At 26.6% G+C, this 22,196-nt stretch overlaps 2 protein-coding genes across 2 annotated transcripts in view; one reads left to right on the forward strand and one right to left on the reverse strand.

Annotated features, from left to right (window-relative positions):
* Positions 1 to 947: 947 nt before the first annotated feature.
* LOC119687955 (transport and Golgi organization protein 6) lies at positions 948 to 5,007 on the reverse strand. The gene is made up of 4 exons (XM_038102519.1): positions 4,773 to 5,007; positions 2,475 to 4,718; positions 1,430 to 1,581; positions 948 to 1,364 (listed from the first exon to the last, which is right to left on the reverse strand). Exons 1-4 carry the CDS (start codon positions 4,831 to 4,833, stop codon positions 1,026 to 1,028), a joined length of 2,796 nt encoding a protein of 931 aa, XP_037958447.1. The 5' UTR covers positions 4,834 to 5,007; the 3' UTR covers positions 948 to 1,025.
* A 1,802-nt stretch (positions 5,008 to 6,809) lies between these two features.
* The window catches only part of LOC119687017 (serine-rich adhesin for platelets), a 64,245-nt gene continuing 48,858 nt past the window's right edge, over positions 6,810 to 22,196 (forward strand). The window contains exon 1 of the mRNA XM_038101163.1: positions 6,810 to 7,132. Coding sequence (XP_037957091.1) covers positions 6,985 to 7,132 — 148 coding nt within the window. The 5' untranslated portion in view covers positions 6,810 to 6,984. The remainder of the gene's footprint in view (positions 7,133 to 22,196) is intronic.

A 22,196-nucleotide genomic window follows, 5' to 3' on the forward strand; every position in this document is an offset into this window, starting at 1 on the left:
GGAATGTTAAAAACTAATCAAAATAAACATTAAAAATTTGAAAATGTCGAAGTGAGTAAATTTTTAATACATTTGTTTAATAATAGTTTTATACATAATTGTAACTGAAACTTGTTAAATTACTGTTATAAAAATATTTATTAAATTTATATTTTAACTTTTTTGTACAAAATTGTAATTAAATGCTTTATTTACAGAAATTTATCAAACACACGAGACAAAACACAACAAGGGAAACGTCATAATTAATCTTCAATGTATAATGTAAACGGTGGAAATTAGAAATGCAGATTAACTTAATCTCGTTCTTTTAATCTCTCAATGTAAACGTAGTATAAAGCGGGTTTAAAATATTTAAAATTATATAAATGTTTTTTAGTTTTTTATATATATTTTATATATATTTTATTTTTTATATATATTTTCCTAGTGCATAAATCAGTTCAGAGGTGTATTTCCAAACTGAGAATGTCGCGTTATGTTGGATAAAATCAGAAGAGAGCAACGGCCATGACAAATAGGCATATAACTTTCTAACTTACATGGCGTTATTGGGTTGGTATAAAATATTTTTTTAAAAAATACTCGTATTTAACATAATTTTACTTAAATAATTTATGTTTAATATATTGCATATTGGCGTAAAAATTCAATTAGAATTTATGGGGGGAATTCAAGTATCAGTCCTTGTTGATTAGCTAACAATATTTTTATATTTGAAGGATTTTATTTTAGAGCAAATTAATTTATTTTAGAGAAATTATACTCTTTCAAGTGTCAATGTATAGTGATTACTATCTACCCATAAGTCCAAACAGTTTTTCGGGATATGCTTTTATCCAAAAAATGGTCTATTTAAAGTAGTTCCATTCGGATCAAATCTACTTACAAATTCTACATAATTGAAATTTTTTTTTTTGCTTTTATTATTTTATTTATATCGCAAAACGGAGAAGAATAAAAAATGTAAATAAAACATCTTCAAGTATATCACTGGTGAATAAGTTCTGTTCTGATTAATATTTTTAATTCAATTCGAGAATGTGTTTATTTCTTTTAGTCGCTTTCTTTTCGCCTAAACTCAATATTTGAATTTTTTTCTCTAATGTTTGTTCAACATTAAAAATCTGTTCACACTTTTTCGCCAAAGTCTTTAGTCCATTGTTTGCATGGTTACGAACTTCTTTGTCATAATTACTATCGTTCGAAACTCTTTTTAATATTTTAAACATAGGCGAAAGTTTTTCTGCAAACTGGAAAACATCCTCCATACCTTCTAAGATATCACTGAGCACTAGAACTGCTGCACGTTGAGCAGGCACGTATTTACCAGTATTTAGTTCGTCCTGAACTAATATTATAAGCTGAAAATAGAATATAATGATTTACTTTATTATTTCTATTTAATTATTAATTTAAATTATTTTACCTCATAAAAGAAATGATCTATTTGATAAGAAAGTATACGGCACAATTGACTTAAGTTTGCATAAGCAGACATACGAAATTCATCATGACGCGAACGTGCTCCTTGGAAGAAAGTGTTTATTAAAACCGCCTTATGTTTATAGCAAAGTGGACCTTAAAAATAAAATAATTTGATTTAAATAAATTCGTAACAGAAAATAGATACATAATAGAATAAATTTGAATAAAATGCAATCTTTTATTCTTATAAATATCATGGATGTTCTATAGCAAGAAAAAAAATTTCGTATTATAAATGTTACAATCTATATCTTATGACAAAAAATAGCTTTAAATAAAACAGTGGTAATTTGCAAATTCAAATCCAAAAAATATATCTTTAATCAAAATGAAGCTCTTTCGGATATACTGCCAAATTTCTATCATTATCGGTTTTTGAAAACATCTACTGGTTTAATCGATTTAATAGGTTTATATATCGCTTAATCTATAATTTTTAGACTGCAAGTGTTAGGAATTAAATTCAGTCAAATTTAAATCGTGGAATTGTTTTTAAACTCACTACAAAAGCTATAGATTCTATATATGATATCAAAACTTAGTAAGTTGGTAAAATCGCTCACACAGAAAGTTGAATACACAAAAATAATTCTGTACCTAACGCAAGAGTGTAGTTAGTATAAAGTGCACTGAAGCCATTTAAATATATTTTACAAGTGGCTGGAATTACGTCCCAGAACCAATTATCATTGCAGCCGTGAATTTCAATATCAGCAATACAAATAAATGACAACGCTTCGGTAGTTGACTTCATATTCCTGTTGGCTTCCTCTATAATAATAAAAGTAACTATAGCAGACAATATATAGAAATGATTTTTTTCGCAAATATAGCTAAACTTTTAAGTACTTAAAAATATTTAAATAAATGTTTAATCACAATATTTTCTATTTAGTTAAGAAACTTAAACTTGATCCTGTTTATATTTTAAATCGCTGTTCTAAAAAAATAATATAATTTCGTAATTGAATATAAATGTATCTCACCTAAATTTGCACAGATTTTAACAATTGCCTCTCCCACAACAAGACGTTGATCAATATCGTCTTTTTCCTCCAAATACAGATCGCACAAGATTTCTATTACATTGATGCTGAGTTTTTCAACCAAAGTTTTGAATAAATTTATAGCCTTAAGAAAAGCATATGAGTCCTTGTTTTTCAACATATTAATAGCTAACACAATAATGATGTGACCATTTGCTATCGTATAATAGTTATTGGCTTTTAGAAGATTATCGAATTTTTTCATTCCTTCCGCTTGCAAATATGGTTGAGATTGTTCGATAAGATTACGTGCTCGTTCAAATTCCTCGTGAACGTGATCAATCTTGTAATCACATTTTATGATCTTTTTCATTTCAATTAAGCGTTGTTTCAAATCTATTGGTAGACTTTGTGATTCTAACTTTTCAAAAACTGACAAAAGATGAGTACAGTTTTGTGGTTTAGATGAACTCTTTAAAATTTCATGTAATAATGATATGACACCAAATACAATTTGAGTTTGTGTTAGAGAATTGCCGGAGTTGGGGTGATCGTCTTTCGAATATTTCTGTAATATGTTAGTCATAACTTGGAGCATCCGTTCGTCATTTGCTTTCAGTTGTGTTTTGAGTGAATCAAGTTCAATTAACGCACTCAGCGTATGTAAAATTCCAAAGGGCACGGGATAATTAGAAGCGATGTAATTCATTAACTCGTCTTCTGTTTCTATCAAACTTATATCTTTAGTGCTTTCAGCATTATCAGTCTTATAAAATGTGTCACTTAAAACTAGTTTTAAAAGAATCATAAATATATCATATGTTAAAGTGTAATGCGTCTCAACTTTAAATACTTCGGCAATTACTGCAGGAATATAAGACAATATATTCACATCGTCGGTGCTGACAATAAGCACAGTGTTATTGACAATGGAAATGCGTTCATGCAGCTTATACTGCCAACGATCTGTTTTTGTAAAGAGTTTTTCAATGATATTTATCAATTCTTCATTTGTTTGGTTATTCAAATAGCGTGTGATTATGTTCGCCAACTGTTTCTTCTCTGTAGTTTTCTCTGCGGCTTGTTGAAATACTTGTAGGAACATATACAAATAGTCTCCTAATGCACTGCTTGGCAGGCATTCCACAGATGAAAAACAAAATAAATGATATATTAACGAGATAGTAAGTGAAAATTCACTATTTTCCATCAAAATAAATCCAGTAAGTAAATCCTCTGGCTCTATAAACTTGTGCAGAATGGCATCAATTTCGTTTAAAATGTAAGATTTGTTGTGGATATTTTCATCATATAATCTCCGTAATGTGAGTAACGCCGTATTCAAATTTTGATCAAAACTGCTTGTAGTTAGACATAATTTAACATATGACATAATTTGTGGTATTATCTTCTTCGCTACGGAGGTAAATGACGCAATTATTTTAGCCATAAGTTGAATAACATGCTTTGGATCAACATTACCCGCACTGCCTTCTGCTTGTATTGCTGCTTCGAATGTATGAACAAACGTCACATAACCATTGTCTAAAGTCACCATATATCGCAAATATTTGCGTATGAACATTTGTGTTTTCTGATTTATACCCATAATAATAATAGTATTTTTCATGCATTTTTCTCTAGATATATTATACCAAACAATATTAAGCATTTTAAGAATACGCTTTACTTCATCATCCTCCATCATTATTTCTTTTTCGTGATAGGCAAATAATAACGTGTAAGTTGCCGCCATAAAATGCAATAATACTATTTCCATGGAATTAGCAATATGAAAATATGTTATTTGCAACATTTCTATAAAAAATACTACAAAACAACGTAGCAGTACAAAGTTTGGTGGTGCACCTAATTCCGTGTGCCCGAATATACGTTTACTGCGTAGCAACTTATGTATATTTGGAGTCAATGCTAGATTGCTTAAATCCTGCACTGCCAATATGCAAAGATTTACATTTTCAGCGGAAATAAGATCCTCTGGCTTATCAGAAGAAAAATGAGGTAATTTCGTGATATTGACTAATGCGTACATCATAAAAACAAGATATATTATTTGCTGTTCTTCCTCGGGTGGAACTTCAATATCAAATAAAATATCTTTAATGTTAAGTGCTTCCGCTAATTTGTGTGAAATTGTTTTCAGATCATCATGGAACAACTCCTTCAAAGTTCTTAAGTTGTATTCCAAGCGCGACACCAATTCTGCTTTAGTTTCTGGAGCAGCTAAATCACAACATACAATTTAGCTTAAATTGAATTTAATATATACATACTTACATTTTTTATTTCGCAATTTAATTTTCTTAAGTATAAACAAAAATGTAGACGGTTCCTCCATTATGAATGGAATTTTAAACACAGTTAAATTTATGTAAAACGGCTTCTGCCGTTTGCAAAATTTAATAAAATTTCCAATTAGCGCGTAATGTACAATAAACTGACAGTAACCAGTGTTGTAAAATTACCATATGTCAAATATTTTGTGTTGCTATGTAAAACAGTAGGGATATTCAGATATGCACATTAACTCGTAAAGTGTTGCAATTTTATGTAATTTGTTTTTTGTGAAATTGCAATTTGCAACGAATTACCGAGGTATGAAGTCTCAAAATGTTCTCGTTATTCTGTAAAACATTGGATAATTTTTATTATTACTAAGAATTGCAAAAAATTCAATTATGATAATTTAATTATACTGCTTAATAGAAAATTATTGAATTATGTATATATATTATTGAATTGAAAAATGAGTATCCAGGCATTTGCAAGTTTATCTTTTTCCTTTATTTTGCGCTACTGAGTTAAGCTTAAGAAATAGTTAGGAAAGGTAAGTTAAAGTGGCGGTCTTGTTTCCAAAAGCCCACTTAACCTAAAATAATGGTCCATTGTGGTATCACACGAATAGCGTTGGTACGTACAAAGACTGAGAGATTAATATAGGACCAACGCTAAAAAAGGTAACAATTCTTTCATTTGATAAAGAAAAATAAATTTGACAGTTCTATGAATTTGGCTAAGTACCCTTATATTACAGGATGACAGCTCAGCAACGACGCTAAGAAAAGGTGCACCAAAGATTTTTTATCTTCTCCTAGCCTAAGAAGTGCACTGACACATGAGATGTAGCACGATCTCCACCTTACCCTCTAATGAGGATGAGCTTAGAAATAACTATTCTAAATTTTAAAAACTTTTTAAAAATTTCATTTGAACATATGACTTCATTTGTATATATATATTTAAATAAGTAAATATCAAATATATCAAGTGATTTTTTTTTTACAAATTTCGACCACTTATAGTATTTACATTAGTCAACACCATTAGAAAGTTAAACTTCACTTAAAAATTTTTCCATATTTTTCATATTAGATTTAAATTTATTAATTTATCTCATCATATGAGATAAGTACATATGCTTATACTACTTTATTCATACAAATTTTCTACTATATTTCATTATATGTATATTTTTTTTTATTTTCGCTTTAAAATAATATTTGAAAATTCTAAATATAGGCCGTGTGCGGTACTTATGCACTTATGTAAATATTTATTTTTTTATTATTTTTGGTTAGAAATTTTTAAATTTATTTATTTATTTGTTAAACATCTAATAAAATATTCATAATGGTAACACCTAATTTACCTAATTTTTATCTAATTTACTCTACTCGAAATTCTGGTAAATACCAACATTCGCTGCCATTCCTACATAATTTACTATTTCCCTCAATTTACCATCAAAAAAATAATATTTCTTTTGCTTACACAAATTTTTTATTTGTATTCCTGTAAAAACGTAACATACTTTCTTGTTTACTCCAGTTTTAAAAATTGCTTTAATTTGCATATCATTTTAATGCATGTTTGCACACAGCAACACTGTTCCAAATTTTTGCATTTGCGACTACATGGTACGTGTTGTTGTTTTTATCATGTTGTGATTTTCTCAGTTTTCGTAGTTTTCTCTGTTGATTTGGTTGTTGGAAATTTTTATGAAATTCGGTAAAAAGTGTAAAATACGACATATTTGCAACAAATGCATACAAATTCATATATATATTTATAATTATTATAAATGAAATAATTATTAATGCAAAAAATCAAATTAATTGAAAATAAAAAAATAATTGAAAATAAAGAAAATTTCGCCTATAACAAAAAGAAAAATTAATAGTGTATGTTAGTCAGTCAGTCAGTTTAACAAAATAGAGGAAAAAATCGAAACGAAACTTTCTTTTTCACCACTTAAGGAAACAAATCTCCATATTTATTTAAAGATATATTTCTAATGCAAGCAAAATTTAAAATATATAATAATACACATAAAAATAATATATAAACAAACGTTTTTATAATTTCAATTAACAAAAAATTATTTGAGTTACACTATTTACGCCTTCTATTGCCTCCCACATAAGCGTATTAACGCTTTAAGTAACGCGTTGCGCCGCTTCATATTTTGCTGGTGCTCCACGGTAGCAAAATGAAAAAGATTTTTTCTAAATTTGATAAAAATGAAAAATTGGACAACTCACATAATCACTCCGTTTCGAAGGAAACCAATAGTTTTGTGGGCAAAGTATTTACCGTTGGACGAGTTATAGTTACTGTAGAAGATGTTCTCGCAGAAGGTAAGTTCCTTGAACAACGTTCTTGCCAGTTTGTGAATAGTCTTAGTGTCTTACATTGTCACTATAAGATTTCGTTTATGTATTTATTTATTTATTTTTTTTTTATAAAAATTAAATAATTATAATATAATTACATATGACAATTAAAATTGAATTAGTATATTTTTATTTAAGCTGACTTCCAATGACTTCTTAATGATTTCGCAATAATAAGAATAAATTGAGTAAAGTCATTTTTATATTTAATAAAACAAATCTTGTTATAATTTTATAAATTTATATATATGTACGTATGTATACATATATTTAAATACATTTAAAATTGTTCTTAAAAATATAGGTATTAAAAAATTAACTTGATTTAAATACGATGAAAATAAACACTGCGTATTTTGAAAGTTAAGATAACAATGATTTTTGTCAAATTAATTATTGTTTTTTCCGGAATTAAATGTATTGTATATAACTTAGATTAAGAAATTTTAAAAAATCAAAAAAATCACTAAGATATAAAATGATTCACACAGATAATAGAAGCAAAGATGGTTAAACACATAAACTTAGCATATTTCATTAAAATCCTTTTTTATGAAATAATGTTTTACCACAATCTTTTGAAAATAAAAATGATCACTGATAGATAATAAATCAGAATACTCAATTTACTAATAAGTCTGTTGTAATCTGTTAACTATATAAACCTACAATGAAGGTAATTGCTAAAAGGTAGGCTTTTTATTGCAAGTGTAACGAACTTGAAAAATTTAAATATATTGTTGGAGATACTAGAAGAAGACATAAAAAAAAATATATTTACCAGAAATTCTATCTGTGTTCTAATGTTATATATCACCAAAACAATTCCTGGTTTCTTTTGTAATATAAGCTTTTAATAAGTTGGTAATCTTCATCTTCTTTGTGCTTATGAGCAGTTTAACATATGCTCAAATAGTATTGATTTTTGCTTTAGGAATATATACATCGTTATATTAATCTAATTATTTTTTATATTTAATTACATATTTTATGCTTCAGAACAAAATTTATATATGTGATGTCTTTGTTTTATATAATTTTATTAACTTATATGTGTTAAGAAAATTTCAACACATAGGTTATATTGGTTGATTATATTTCTTTATTAAATGTATTATAAAATATCAATTATCATATTTTGAAATTATTTTATAATTCGATTTGTAGTCATTTTTAGTCTTATGTGTCTTATATGAAACCATCATTAATATTGGTATACAGTATGAAATAAGACTGGTGCCAACGAAGTTTCCAGATTAGACCTCCAAATTTTTTCCTTAATTAATCAAACCGAACTTTGTTCCTAAAGTAATTATACGTATTAGCAATAATCTGATTACTCACGTCATTATAAACAACTGTTTTAGAAAATCTGTTATTGAAGAGATCATATAAATTAGTAATAATTTCATTATTATTATTATAATATTTCCACAAATTATTTAAAAATATCTGTTATTAAAGATATAATATTTCTGATATTATAATATTTATAAAATAAGTTTCATAAAATCTGCTTTTAATATGATTATTCAGGTTAGCAATAATATGTAATAAGACTCTATTAGAAAATCTGTTATTGAAGAGGAGAATATACGCTTTATAGTAATTGAATTTATAAAAAATTCATTTCATTTTTCTAAAGCAAAATACGTTGATTGTGAATTTATAAACTTATCTAGAAAAACATATGTTAAGAAAATTAAATAACTTATTAACATTTTTCTTTTTTTCAAAACGTAATGAGAAACTGTAAAATTTGAAATTTTTCTAAAATATGTATTAGTAGCAATATAAGTTATATAAATTTAATTTCCGTTAATATTTTAAAATAATTAAAAAACTTATATGCTATTAGCTTAGCTTCTAAGTTAAAAATATTTTAAAATTTAATTGTTGGTTTCTCACATCACACATTTTCTGCAATTGTGGACGCATTCATCTTGGGAAAGATATGCATTACAACATATGAAAAAAAGTCGTTTATGTTACGCAGTTGGTTCAATAGGTTCAATAGATTCGCTTTGTATAATATTCCCGACATAATAATTATGATAACAAATAATATAAGCAACGCTCAAATTTGATTCACATTACATAATATTTCCTACCTAATAATTAAAAAAACTTCTAGGCTGTTAAGTTTTTTGATTATTATTATTAGAAATTTTTTTTCCGAAGCTCCTACAGAAGCTTCAGAAGAATAGCACTTGCCCTTTGATATTAACGGATGGCTCGGGAAAATAGACTCGGTCGTTCTTAGAGCCTAAAACTATTCACTTTTAAATAGTCGATAGTATATAATCTATTATTTTGATTATTAATTTGAAGATTTGCTACAACTTATGCCTTAAGACTTGCTGAGGTCTTTTGTTCAGCTTTATATTTCATTCTCAGTTTTAGATTCTTACTCTTACTATTTAGAATCTAACCTGTAGTAATAACAGGTTAAGTTTTATTTAAACCTCAGATTTAAAATCCAAGAGTCCTCGATAGTTTGTTTGGCTTCTAGTCACAGTAGGATAAGTACATGGTATGTAAACCTTATAACGAACTAAAGAACCATCGTTAACTAGATCTTTTATAATTTGTATGACATTTGAGTTTATAGTTTTATGTCATTAATTTAAAGCAATTTAAGCTTTAATTTATTTATGGTTGATTAGCGTGTTTACTTTGAACTTTTCAGAAGTCAGTAAAGCTGTTTTATCCTCCTTCCTGAATAAAGTTTTTTTTTTTTGAAATTATGGTTAAATCCGCATAATGATCCGGACGCTATATATGGATTGCATACTCTTTTTTTGCTAACAGTCTGTCCTTTTATAATCTATGTTTCCCTTATGAAGAACTCTTATGTCCATTTTTCTGAATAGATTTTCGGAAATTATTTTGTTCGTTATATTTTCAAATTAATTTTGTTGGTGTGGTAAGTAACTTTAAAGATTTTAGAACATAATTTCAATGATGACTCCAATTTAAATAATTAAACTATTTTGTAATAAGAAAACTATTTTTAAAAAATTAAAATTTTAATACGAAAATATGAATAAAAAATAAATCAAATGAACTTCGAAACGTGGTTGGTATTTATACGGATAATAACTATATAAAATAAATTAAAAATAAAAAGCCAACTAACAGATAAGCTTTTAACAAGATAAATAATACTATAAAAAGTGAACTCAGAACTATTTTAATATAGTAAATCGAAATTTCTTATAAACATATTGTTCTTTTTTTTTTTTTTTATAAATATGAGTATATTTATATGTGCATTTTCTTTAATTTATTTAAATAGGTTTTTTCTTTTTTAATTAGTTAATAAATTATATATATAAACACATGTACAAATAACCGATTTAATCCTTTTCATTTTATTTCTATTTTAGAGTAATGAACAAAAATATCTGCACTAAACATTTATAGCATACATTTTCATTAGAATTTGGTATATTTCTCACCAGTTTATCTTGAAATGCGTAATGATTTATATTATTTCAAGGTGTTTATAGTAAAAAACTTGTTGTTATATTAAATACTACTGACATAAATCAGCCGATAAGATAAGAATTCATGTTTTCTTTAAACATTTTTTTATCAGTTTATATGCATACATGTATATATTTGGTATTAAATATTTTTTATTATAAAGATTTTAATATCTTCTTAAGTGATAAAGAAACAGATTCGAATTTCATTTAAGTTAAGGAGCCTATAACTTTTTTCCATATATTCATTATATTTTACATTCTTCATACTTAAAAAATTTGTTTGACAACAATACATTCTTATTTTGATGACGTAAATAAATAAATAAATAAATAATTAAGTTAATTAATGAGTAATCATAGGAGCGAAATATGTATGCAGTATAATTTGTTGGGCGTTTTGACTATATAAATCAATTTATTGTACAAAAATAAAAAATAAAAATAATATATGCATTATCACGTATATGACGTGTCCAATTTGTTTACATACACTATGGTATATGTATACATTATATGCAGTTTCAATTTACAATCGATTTGCAAAAACAAAAAAAATTATTTATAAATACTTGCTAGGGAAATATATTTTGGTATAAACAGATTTATTTTTTAATTAATATATCTTAGTTTTAAATCAAAACTGTTATACAAGTGTTATATTGGATCTTTCAAAAAGTAAATTTGTTTCCTTTTTTGGTGATAATGAAATGTGTTTTTCTAATAATATATAAATATTTTATATAATTTACTTTTAATGTGCTTTGGATCATTTATTTTACTAATTAAAAATTAAATTAAATTATTTTTGTGAAATATATTGTTAAAATTCTTTTCACTAAAACACATTTTTCACAAATATTTCGATCTAGCTCGTAGATCACCTTCAGTATGAAGATGTTTTCACGGTCATAAAACTTTTAATATTTTTTGAAAAAAAAACTAATTGAAGTAATTTTTGATGATCACTTTTGAAACACCACTTTTTTTGCCATCTAAAAAATTTTGTAGAGACGGTAACAAATGACAAATTGTAAGTGATAGATCTCTAGACAATAAGCTGGGCACTTATAATGTGTATGAATTACATACTATCCAAACTATTAAAGCTTTTGTTAAGTTATCAAACTTATATGAGATCTCGCATTAATTTGATGAATTTTACCAGTTTAATGATAGCATACTTCAAAATGATATTGTCAAATAGGTCAGAGAATATTATAAAACGAAATTAGAATATTACCCAAGAGAACAATTATAATAAAGAGATGTACGTGACAAAAAAATGATGACTGTTTCTATTAATTTAGAAGTAGAAGTATAGATAGATAGATATAGATATATATACATAGATAGATAAAAATAGATTAATTTGTACTAATTGAATTTATAAAAAGTTTTAATTCTTGAAACTCTTTTGCCTACTAACAGGTTTCCAAATAGAAATGCAGATGTACAGACAAATACACAAAAAGTCGTCCCTTTTTAAATCATAACGGTCCTTTTTTAAACTGGTACAGAGTTTATGTCATCTAGATAGAGCCAAGTTTTTCTTGACTTGTCAAGCTTAAAATACCACTAAACCACAATTTTGTTAATCTCTAAAACTGTGAGACCACTTTACTTACTAACAAACAAATCGGCATACATAAAAAAAAAAAATAGAGTTCTCTTAATCAATTTGTCTTGTGCTGATTAAGAATTAATTGGTCTGCACAGATTCCAGTTTTCTTCACTTTGTAATAATCATCTCAATAAGCTGAATATACCGTCTACTTATTATATTTTCAATCTCAAAAAATTGAGAGATAAGTTTAGATACTAACAGATAAATATATGTACATATGATCACCTCAATAGAGAAAGATACTAATACCCTTAGATTTGTGTTGTTTATAAGATCTGTAATATGTCTCTTACTTTGTTACAAAAAACTTGTCAAATTGAATATATCATTTACTTATAATAATGTATAACTCAAAAATGGAGAATCTATTTTGTATAGAAATTGCTAGATAGCTATTCAGTTAGATAGATAAAAAAGTGAACATATCTAAATCAATTCATTCTCTATTGAAGGAAAAATATATTTTTAATAAAGCGGTCGGTGTCTTAAAATGCCATTTATTCACAAAAAATAAACACTGAGAGACTAGGTTGAAGAAAAGTAATACATATGTATTAGTCTATATAGTCTATATATATATGTAGTCTATATAGGATCCACTATAGTTTAAAGAGTATTAAAATTAATGTTTGTAGATGTTTTCTTTTATTTAAAGATATTAGCAATTCTAAAATAGTAAATTAATTTTAGTAAGTTTATATACATAGAATAGAATAGAACAGAATAGAAATATACGGGGTACTAGCTCCCAACGGAGCAGAACACTGCGACTAGATTGATCTTTTGTGCTGTAACTAACCCAAACCGAATAGAAGACATACTGCCTTTCGAATAAAAGCCAGAATGTCGTTCGTTAAAGACCTACTAATGTCAGAAGGAGAGAGCAGCTGTCCTCCCAGTGACCTTCTCCTTGCCCAGATCAAGGCTGGGCAGTTACAGAGAATGTGACTGGTAGTCTCGTCTGCTTTTAAGCAGAGTCGACACTCCTTCTCATCGGACAGACCTATTTTATTAAGGTGATAACGCAGTCCATAGTGATCTGTTAAATAACCCACCAGCAATCTCAGCAAGTTTAGACACATATGTGTAGATATATTTCTGGTGTAGTAAAGTTGAAATGCTTTTTAATTTTGAGAAATTTTAGTATTGAATTTCTATTAATAAAACATTACGACTATTAAATAACATTATTGAACGCTGATACCATCAGCTTTAATTTTTGCAATATTTTTTTTATCCTTGAGTGTTATTTGACATTTACTTTTATATATTTTTTAATCGCTTGGGAGTACCGTAATATATTAGATATGCTGATACAGTGAATATAAAATGTCGTAGATGGTGATTGGGTTTACATATTACTATATATTCCAAATGTTAGTACGCAGTTAAGTGCAATTCAATTAATTGCAGACTTTTAAGTGTTTATACTAAATAAGAAAACTATAACATACGAATTTAATTAATTTACTATACAAATTTCTATCTAGGAACTCTTAATTGTAGTATATGTTATATGAAATACATACATGTCGCGTTCATTATTTACGTTTTGTCACAATATATGAAGAGTATATCGAACGTAGTTTCAGTGGCTCAAACGAATTCAATTTAATCAATTGCTCTGTATATATAGTACGTTGAATTTACTAATACAATTCAAGGTTTCCTCGTTTATTGTTTAGTTAAAGGAATGTAGCAAAGTGATTTATTAAATAACATTTCTTATGGAATCTCTTTGAAAAACTGTTCAAGGTTTCGTTTGTTTCCAAAAGGTCCTTGTAGCATTTATTTTTACTGCGTTTTTATTTATGTTCGCGTCCTTTCGCCCCATTGCAATGCTGGAAATTAAGGATACGAGAGTGTAAGGAACAACTTAACAATTTTAAGAGCTTAGTAAATACTTGTGTACTAAAAACTCAAATCAACTAAAATTCTTTCATTTTTCCGTGTTATTAGGTGACAATAAAAATATTAAAATGCCAAGTTCAAGCACTTAACATGCTTTATAATTAATTCATCAAGTATTTATATTCCAAATGCTGACAATTTTTTTAAGTTACTATACGGAATAGTTTCTTTATCTCATAATGCAAGCGTTCTTCTCATATCCTGGTTCAAGGATATTTAATTCCGAATTAATTTCCCATATCTCACTTCAGGGTTAACTACATAACATATAAACAGACATACATGTTGACAAACAATTTATAATTCAAAGGGGGTGCAATTTATATCAACGGTAAATTGAGAAATTTGAAGAAAAACTTAATTTATAATAAAATTAATAATAAATTTAATATACAATAAATAAAAATACAAATTTTTTATTGAAAAAAAAACACAAATATGGAAAGAAAAAGTAAGAAGAAATAAAATTTACAAATCTATTCATTTCAAAACCTGATCATTTTATAACAATGGTTCCCAACCTTTCTTTGACCAAGGGCCATTATGATAAATAAGGACCATCATGATACTATAAATAGTCATAAACTGAGTGACTATTTTAATATGCTTTATGCATCTCTGGTATAATGTATAATAAATTGTATAAGTGCATAAGTAAATTATATAGGTATATTCTTATTTGAAAATTGTTTGTGCTTATTTTCTAATAAGCGAGGTCTCAGCGGATAAACTAGAAGCTATGTATCCATACCTGTTAAATTTGATTTACAGACCATTTTTTAGCATCCTGCAGACCACCGGTTGGGAAAAACTGCTTTATAACATTTTTAAAATCAAGTTCAAGGAAGTATGTTATGTACATTTGACTAAAGTGTTTAAATAATAAATAGTCTTTTAATATATAATTAGAAGTACATATATACGGCTATATTGCTAGTTTTATTTTCTAGCGTTGTACAGTTAGTTATCAACAGAAATTACTCGTATTATTAGCTAGTAATAATAGGTAATATGAGCAATGATGTTTACTTGATCAAGAAAGCCTCGAAGAATATATATCTCAAAATAAATATTTTAAAGACCTTGACGCAATGCAGCCTTTTCAAGGGTTAAGAAAGTTGAAGTATACGTAGTAAAAATAAGATTAGGTATGTGGAAAAATAATATAATATGGTGAGTGCAAAACACAACTCATATAAGAAATATAGAATTGATAAGGTAATATTATATCTATTAAAATGTTATAATATTATTCTTCTAATAATTCTGTTAAAATTTTTATATTCGTTAAATAAATTTGGAGAAGAAATAATCATCTTTTTGACTTTTACGGGTTGAAAAAATTATTATTAGGATTATTCATTGCCTATTATATATGATACATGCTTATCAACTATGTATATTTAAAAAGTATAATTTAATAAAAAAAAATATACAAAACCTTTTAGCGATTACTGTTGTTATTTGAGTAAGTTATAAATTGGTAGTATCTGTAGAATTTACAATATCGACAATATACAATATTATGATATACTCGTAACATAAATGTATGAATAATGATGTCAAGACAAAGTAACAATATTTTAGATGTTGGTTTGAAAGTAAATTTAAACCCAAAATATAATAGAATAATTTAAATCTTAAATTTGCGAGTTTTGGGTACATCTATTTACAAGAAATCATTATCCGTAACTAAACAGTCCATATAGGACCTAAGCCTGTTTAACAACAGTCTTCCATTCTTCTCCGATGTTTCTTTTCTTTTTCAATTTCTTATATTCATTACTTCTAAGTCTTGCTGCACACTGTCTTTCCAACGTTATCTTGGTCGCCCTTTTCTTCTGGTATACAGCATATATTCTTAAAAATAATATATAGAACAAATTAAATATATAGGACAAAGGAATGAATAACTCTTTAAAACAATAATAATACAATCATATACATTTGTACAGAATATATATATCTATATATAAAATCCATACTTCATTTAGATTTTTATTAGAGTAACAATATCATGAAGAAAAAAATTGGATTAAGATGGTATAAGTAGGACTAATATTAGTGAATTAGGGAACTCATAATAGATTTCATAGGTCACGGTGCACCGGTGTCTCTTGTTATAATAATTATAACAGTGTTTAGTGCATAAGATATATAAAGTAGCTTGCGGTGTTAGTTGTTCCATGCCATACCATCCATGCCAGTTCATGTTCATTTGTGTTGAATTAGTTGCCGACTGTAGCGCATTATTGACTTGCATTTTCGTAATGTAAGCATTACGTTATGTGGAAATTTTATTGATTTTTGTTTCTTTTTTGTTCAACGAACTTTTCCTTTCATTTTGTTAAATTTGAAATTCTTGGCAAAATGAACTTTGCGCAGTGCAGCGAATAAATTTCACTTTTTTGAGTCGAAGTCAATATTGACTACAATTTCTTGCTGCAATCTGCGTAAATTGCAGGTTTCGGCAATATTTATTCTTATAAAATTAAAAATGCAATAAGCACGAACTTGTTATTTAATTGCATACTAATTTCCATTTTCATTTTAGCACATTGCAACAAATACAAATCGAAGTTAAGTTATATGAAACCAATTTCGTATACTCCTATCATAAATATTTTCCCAATTTTTTTGCTTTCCATTTTAAAGTTTTTACATAACTTCACTTTATTGCATTCTATACGATTTGTATTTTTAAAAATTATTTTTTAAATTATATAATCCAGCAATTCCAACTGTTTATATTATGTAGAGCTCACTTGTTTCTTTTTATAGATGAAAATGGATATAATGTTAATATTCGATGCTTAGAAAACTAGGTCTGGTGACATGTCTGCTTTCTTAATTTTCATTTTGCTAACTGTATGGTCTAAAAAATCTGGCTCATATTTTAGAACTGTAATAGTATAGTACTTTCCTACTATTGACAGTAAAACTTAGTGTATTTAAATAAACATTTGTCATATCCAATGATATTTTATAATTTTGCAAAAATATTATTATTGAAAAGAAGGGATAGTGCACTGTGATCTAAAGGATCTATTGTGCACCTTAGTCGGATTAGAGAGTTTCTCCATCTCCGATTGCTTTAACGAAAGACAGTATAGAGCCTATCTTTACAAGTATGGAATCCTTATGATCCATGAATTTCCCTACTAGGTGTTTCTTCCGCTTTTGCGTCATTGCCGGGTACTCCCTAAGCACATGGTATACAATTTCTCTCTCTTCTCTACAGTATCTGCAGTCTGAGTTGGATTGAATTCCTAACTTCGATAGGTGATTATTGAATCTACAGTGACCGTTCAATAATTCCACTTAATAAAATATAGAGACCACTAAATATGGGTATACAGTCACATATTCTATTATATCAGTATCTTCGATAGAAATAGCGAGAACCATCCGTATAATACCGATAATTGAACATTTTGATAAATAGGCTGTAAATGCCCAGTACCCCAGTAAGAAGTATACTATTAAATTATTAAATAGAGTTTTAAAAATGTATTACTAAAATAATTCTACTTTGAACTATTACTCATAAGTTCTTAAAAAAAAATGCGTAAGTTTTATTAAAGAGCTGTACAACATGTCAATAAATAATAAAAACGCCCCACAATTTTTTTTTCGTTTTGTTTAGTGACAAATAAATGTAGTCAAAATATTATTCTGTTTTGATTTTTTTATAACTTTATTTTGGTTTTATTAATAAAGTTTATAATATTCCCATTCAAATTAATACAATTGATTTAATGGACCGCGCTGTATCAATGGCTCTAATAAAATTTTTAAATATAAATGGTTTCTTCAAAAGATAGTTTAATATTAACAATTTTATTCTGTAAAAATATTAGGATTCAAATGGTGATTTTAATGTTTTTTTAAAAAAAAAAGTGTTCTTAATAGGTAAAATGGTTTTGGAGATATAATTTATATGAAAATGAAGATTTAGTAATTATTATATCGGAAGTTAATAAGTTTTTAATATGTTTTTTTAAATCAAGCAAAATAAAATTATTTACAATGGATTTACATTAAATATAGAATACTTCTATTAATGTTGAGTTTAAGGATTTATAAACACTATATATGATAAAAACTATATTAACAATAAAATGACACATGTATTCAAGTTTTTCTTATCAATATATGTTTCCCTCGTTTATGTATACATATATTTTCTCGTTTATATATATATTATACATCGTTAACCTTTTATTTATATATATATATATATATATATATATATATATATATATGTTTCCCTCGTTTATGTTTCCCTCGTCTAATGTTATTATTTCAAAGTTTTTCTTATAGTTTGACTTTTAAAACTTACAAAATAGGTTCCTCGGTGATTCGAACGATAAAAGCTTAGAACATTCTTTTAAAATTGCAAACAGTTAGTGCTTCTTCAGAACCAAGTCTGAAATACTAGCTGAGTGAGGAAGCAATTGGTATTATTTGACAATGGTTGTCAATTAATTTTAGTTTTTATGGTGTTATATTGTATTGGACATGGTGTTTACATGGTGTTTGACATGATGTAATATCCTAATTAACGACATTTCATGTTTTTTTGATTACAAGCCGTTGTGCTGCTGTGATTTTATATTAGTAATAGTTGTATATAGCTATAACAATTATATTATAATATAAAGCTTACAGCTATGGCATTTTCGCCGTCAATTATTTTATATGGTACAACACTCGATATTGAGGGTTATTTCTTTTTAAATGAACGAAGTTATAATAAAATAAGTTTTTATCTATTGATGTCCACAGAATCGGTTACCTATCTTTCTCTCTGAGCATAGTAATAAAACCATATGTTGTCTATAAAATATGCAGTAAATGAAATATTTTTATTTATATGTCTAAATAGTGTTCGGAATCATCAAATCGTTAGAACACTTTTTTTAATGGTTCCCCGAGTAAAAACGTTTGATAGCTATGGTAGCTATATAACGACTTTTAACTACCGCCAGCATACTACTCAGTGTTGACGGATTTTCCTACAGCAAAGCTTCTGTAAAGCATATCAACTTATAGTATATAATTTTGCTTTATTTTTATTTATTGTTTTAAAAGTACTAAAAGTTGTTTTTCAAAAATCAATTTATATTATCAGATATATAAAACTGGGCATTATAGAAAGACCTGCTTTTAAGGCGCCATCTATACGTCAAATGAAACACTTTTCAGTAACTTGTTTTGTATTAATACAACAAATGATTAAATAAATATTTATGTTAATGGAAAAACAATATATTAATTTTGTTAAACATATCAGTTTTTGTTATTAACTCTAAAAAATACATAATGAAATGAAAAAAAAAAGAAAAAAATTTTTGGAGTAAGCAACTTAATAATTGTAAAATTTAAATTTGTGTTGACTCGCACTTATTAAGAATTTTTTTTTTTATTTTTGATTTTGGATTATTATACCTGTAAAGCATAACACGTTATTTTTGAAGTTCATTAACTTTACACTTAATAAAGTTTGTCATCAAAAAGTTTTGTAAAAGTTGCGAATCTCAAACCAAACACGTGAATGCAGCTTGTAAATGTATAGCTCAAATGAAAGTTGCAAATCAACCGGTTCAGCTTTTTTTCTCCTTTTTTAATATGTTGATCTTGCAATAATATATAAACAAATATGAATAGTGATATATATTCATATAAACAAAAAAAAAAAACAAAAAAAAAGAAAATTAACACAGTGGTTTAGACATATATTAGCCACTGGGGGGTTACCTTATATGTAATATTAAAATTTTGGAGTTATTATATATAAATTATACCAAATTACTTTATTTTAAAATATATAATAGAATGTTGCAAAATCTCAACAAAAATGTGAAAAAAAAAAATTTTAAATACTTAAATTTTAATAGTGAGTAAACACTTGTCGCCTCAGCAGCCAGGTCGAAGGCTACATGGCCAATCTATTTCAAATGTACAACCTCTGACTTAAAACACAAAAGCAAATGATTGGTATCTAGGTTAATATCTGTCTTTACAGGACCTACCCTGTGGTATCTCCTGCACTGCGTGTCTACCAACTCTCAAAAGGACACTAGAAAACCTGATGTGTCTATGTCCAGGTTTGACTAAAACTAGGCTTAAGTTTCTGTGGGCCCTTTCTTCAACACACTCGGTGATATCTGTAGCATTAGCATTAGCCAGATTCTTGCCTTTGTAAATGCCTCTGGCTGGTTCTAGCTTAACCTTTTCTTTACTACCCACTATGTTATTACGAGGTTTTGTGGATTTAAAACTGCTTTTTACCTAATTGAGGAGGACTCGTTCGTCCCTCCACCACAACTTGTTAACTAACTAAATTATTTTGTGTAGTTTTCCCTGAAGATGACTATCGAAGATAGTCGAAATATCGGAAATAAAATATAACGATTTTTAAATATAAATAATAAATTAGTGTCTTTTTATTTATATTAAAATTTGACCAATTAGCCCGGTAACAAATTATTATACTAACTAAATTAAATTAAAAATATTAAAGAATATTATTATTGTTTTTTAGAGTTGTGAGAAAATTATACTTTTGCTAGTGAGAGTATTGAGAGTAGTACTTAAAGCGTATTGAATGTACATGTTTCAGAGAATTTCACCGTATCTGAACACTCTTCAGCTTTCCTTGATTTTCTATAAGCAAACAAAAAAAAAAATTATTATATGATAACTCTGGTAAACATACAGAATTACTCATCAATTATATAATGTATATTATTCAATGTTGTGTGAAAACTAATTTCGAATGGTTGAGTATAATTCATATAGTATATTAGAAAGTCTAATTTACAATAATACTACACCACTGTATAATTATATATAAATATTATTTTATTTCAATTAAAATAATTATATTTTTATTATTTATCGGTAATTAGTTCATTTAAACCAGTATTTGTTTAGCATAAAATGAAGGTTTTAACCTAGAAACAAACAAGTTGAATTATACGTATATATAAGATTAAATCAAATCTATTCTGTCTAGACTAATGCACTCAGTACCGTGTGAAATAATAACATAGAGTTTAATACGTGTAAAATTATTAATGTTTTTAACAACGAAAATATAGATGTCATGCAATAATAAATACTCTATAATGTTTTTTAAAGTGCAATCACATTAATAATTGATAACAAATAAATGAACTATTTAGATATGCATACAATAACAGTTAGTACCTTTTAACATCTAATTGATTTGTAAATATGAAAGTCATTCGTATATAGGAATTACTAAATAGCTTGCTTTCGGAAGCTATCCAATTTTTTTTTATTGTCTTTTTTAATATTTTTAAGCTGCATATATATAAAAAGACTAGTTGGTAAATTTGGTTTACATGTTTTAAATTAATCACTTAATTAAATTAGTAATTATAATTTAATAATTAAAAAATTATATATATACTTAATCACTTAATTATCACTTAATTAAATTAAATATTTGTAATTTAATAGTTACAAAATGATATATATACAATTATATTTACTAAAAAATTAAGTAACATTTTCAATCATTCTTCCTTTTTATTCTCTTTGAGATAGTATCTTATTATTTCTCAGACACAAAACTGGATGTTTTTCGGTAACAAGAACATTTCTGGTGTAACTGAGCTTAGAATATCAGCTCTTGTAAAATTGTTGAACATCTCAAATGAATTAATCTTTTTGTCAAACAAGTGCACTGAAACTGCAGCTCTGTATCTCATAGCGTCATCCATCTATTCAACTATCCCTTAGACAAATCTCAAAGTAAATGAGATGTGAAAATGGTTTGATCCAAAGTATGTATCTAAATCACATCGTCCTTACCTATCCCATCCTTATTTTACATTTCTTATAAATAAGATCATGTAGTAAGTTATTTTCTGTCCGAGGATATAGGGTCCCTAAAAATAATCGTAAATAATTTTGGAATCTGTTTTTTTATCAAAACACAATAAACTAAGAGAAGGTTGAAATTATCCTT

The sequence above is a fragment of the Teleopsis dalmanni genome, chromosome X (assembly GCF_002237135.1).
Source record: "Teleopsis dalmanni isolate 2A chromosome X, ASM223713v2, whole genome shotgun sequence".
Classification (NCBI taxonomy): Eukaryota; Metazoa; Arthropoda; class Insecta; order Diptera; family Diopsidae; genus Teleopsis; species Teleopsis dalmanni.